At 39.8% G+C, this 2327-nt stretch overlaps 1 protein-coding gene across 1 annotated transcript; it reads right to left on the reverse strand.

Annotated features, from left to right (window-relative positions):
* Positions 1-623: 623 nt before the first annotated feature.
* On the reverse strand, positions 624-1823 carry LOC112722675 (protein FAR-RED IMPAIRED RESPONSE 1-like). Its single transcript, XM_025773785.1, has 3 exons — positions 1550-1823; positions 1132-1470; positions 624-1090 (listed from the first exon to the last, which is right to left on the reverse strand). The coding sequence occupies exons 1-3, from the start codon at positions 1821-1823 to the stop codon at positions 624-626; spliced, it is 1080 nt and encodes a 359-aa protein (XP_025629570.1).
* Between the last annotated feature and the right edge of the window lie 504 nt (positions 1824-2327).

The raw sequence follows: 2327 nt of genomic DNA on the forward strand, positions 1-2327 counted from the left end.
ATTTGGTTTATGAAATTTCATGTTTCTGAATCTTCTCTTCTGAAATTTTGCTTTCTGAAATTTTACATGAGTTTACTGTGAGCTTGATTTACAATTCTAAGCAATTTAAATTTCATTGCACCTCAATTCCCTTTTTCGTGGATCTGAATTTACTCTTCCTGCAATTCTGAGCAATTCTCTTTTTCTGCAATTTCACATTCACATTGAGCTTGATTTACTTTCCTGCACATTTACATTTTCTACAATTGCTCTAAGTCATGATTTACTGCTTTCTTTACTTTTCAGCACCCAGCCCCCTTTACGTTTGCTGCAATTTACATTTCTTGTTCTTTAAGCTTCTGTCAATTTAATTCCTGCAAGTGAGATCTGCTGTAATTTACATTCCTTGCTCTTTACGTTTCTGCCCATTTACTTTCTACAACTTTAAATTTCTTGTCATTTACATTCTGTTGCTTCAATTTTCACTTAATTCACCAATGTTAGCTTGACTAAACTAATCACCCACTAAAGTTGCTTGATCCATCAATTCCTGTGGGATCGACCTCACTCTAAGTGAGTTTTACTACTTGATGCAACCCGGTACACTTGCCGGTGAGTTTTGTGGGGAATCGTTTTTCCACCCATCAGTCATTCACGTTGCTTAATGTCGCTTCTTCGTGGGTTAACAAACTTTTTCCTTTGCTTCTCTCTTGATATTCTTCCATCTCCACCATGACCTTGTCAAATGCTCGGTGCAAAATTCCGGTCAACTCTTCAGACTCAGATGCAAATTCACATATATTATGTGACCGAAACACCAATTCGTCAAATCTCTTACTTCTTGGCCCCAGTAGAGGTTCATCTTGACTACTCTTGATGTGTGTATGCCTCCTCTTTGTGTTCTTGCTCCAACGTTCCAATATGTATTTCGGTGCCACGTTATCCACTCGCTCAAAGCTTAGGACGCTTAGGGAATGGAGGCACAATATGCCCCTAGACTCAAACAGCAAGCAATGGCACTTTACATCTCGTGATACTGCGTCGTAGGTGACGACAAACTTGTTGAATGTGGAGTTGGATACCTGCTCTATGACTTCATATGTTGTGAAACCTAGGGTGGTATGCATTGATCTGTGATACAGCTTACTTTACCTCTGAATTGAGTTTGAACTTTCCTGAACTTCTCATGGGTATATACATGCTGAAACTGTGCCTTTATTGTTGATTTTGTTGAACACGGTATCACGGTGTGAAAATCTGCAGCATCGAATTCTCTCACTGCTTGCTCTCTACTTGCTAGACAATTGTCGTATTGCTTCACGAATTGTCTCAAGGAGCTATTCCGTGTGATGAACTTGTTGAAAAATGAATGCATGCTCTCACTCCTTTGCGTGCTTCTCATCCCGGTCCAAAAGTGGTGATCCAAGTAAACCGGAATCCATATATGCCGATCCTCGTACAGCTCTGCAAACCAAACTGAACCCATAAGGTCTGGTGAACCGAAAACAGTGCATGCTTTGGGAAAAAAACATATGAGCATAAAAATAATTCGAATTGAAATCTCAATTACCTGAAAGCCACTTGTTGCCTCCGAGGCCATACTTTCTAAGGAAATCGATCCAGTTTCTGTTAAATGCTTCTTTTGTGTACGAGTTCCAAACAACATGGCTCATCTCTTGTTCAATTTTGTTGTGTCCCTTGTAGCCATTTAATTTGCTTGGGATCTTCTTCATAATGTGCCAGATGCACCAGCGATGAATTGTTGTTAGCATGCACAGCTCAATTGCCCTTTGAATCGATGCGTATTGATCAGTAACAATACCTTTTGGTGCCTTCCCTCCCATGCAATGTAGCCAACACTCAAATAGCCATTTGAATGATTGGATGTCCTCATTTTTCATCAGCGTGCATCCAAGAAGTGTCGACTAGCCGTAGTGATTCATGCCCACAAAAGAACCTAAAACCAAATTGTATCTGCATAAATAACAAGCACACAGTGGTGAACCGAAATATATACACTCACTGAACATCAAAAATATATTTGAAAGAACCGAATACCTGTTTGTGGTATAGGTGGTGTCAAATGAAACTACGTCTCCGAAATAATCAAATGCAGCCCTGCTTCTTGCATCAGCCCAGAATGCATGTTTAATGCAATGATCGCCTTCAAGGTTGAGCTCAAAGAAGAAATTTTGGTTCTTCTCTTTCATTCTTACTAGGTACTTCTCAAATTCTTTGGCATCGTCTTCTTCGAAAATATTCCATACTTTCCTTGTGATGTAATTCCTAACGTCTTTTTCTATAAAACCTAGTTCACGGCGGCTGCCAGCTGCTGCCACAAATGATTG

This window comes from Arachis hypogaea, chromosome 2 (assembly GCF_003086295.3).
Source record: "Arachis hypogaea cultivar Tifrunner chromosome 2, arahy.Tifrunner.gnm2.J5K5, whole genome shotgun sequence".
Classification (NCBI taxonomy): domain Eukaryota; kingdom Viridiplantae; phylum Streptophyta; class Magnoliopsida; order Fabales; family Fabaceae; genus Arachis; species Arachis hypogaea.

Bases quoted from the DNA above. Each gene is read 5' to 3' on its own strand.
- LOC112722675 (XM_025773785.1), bottom strand. From the start codon at position 1,823: ATGGGAGGGAAGGCACCAAAAGGTATTGTTACTGATCAATACGCATCG. The intron at 1,471-1,549 runs GTAATTGAGATT...TCGGTTCACCAG, and splicing joins AGGCAACAAGTGGCTTTCAG to ACCTTATGGGTTCAGTTTGG. The intron at 1,091-1,131 runs GTAAAGTAAGCT...ATACCACCCTAG, and splicing joins AGTTCAAACTCAATTCAGAG to GTTTCACAACATATGAAGTC.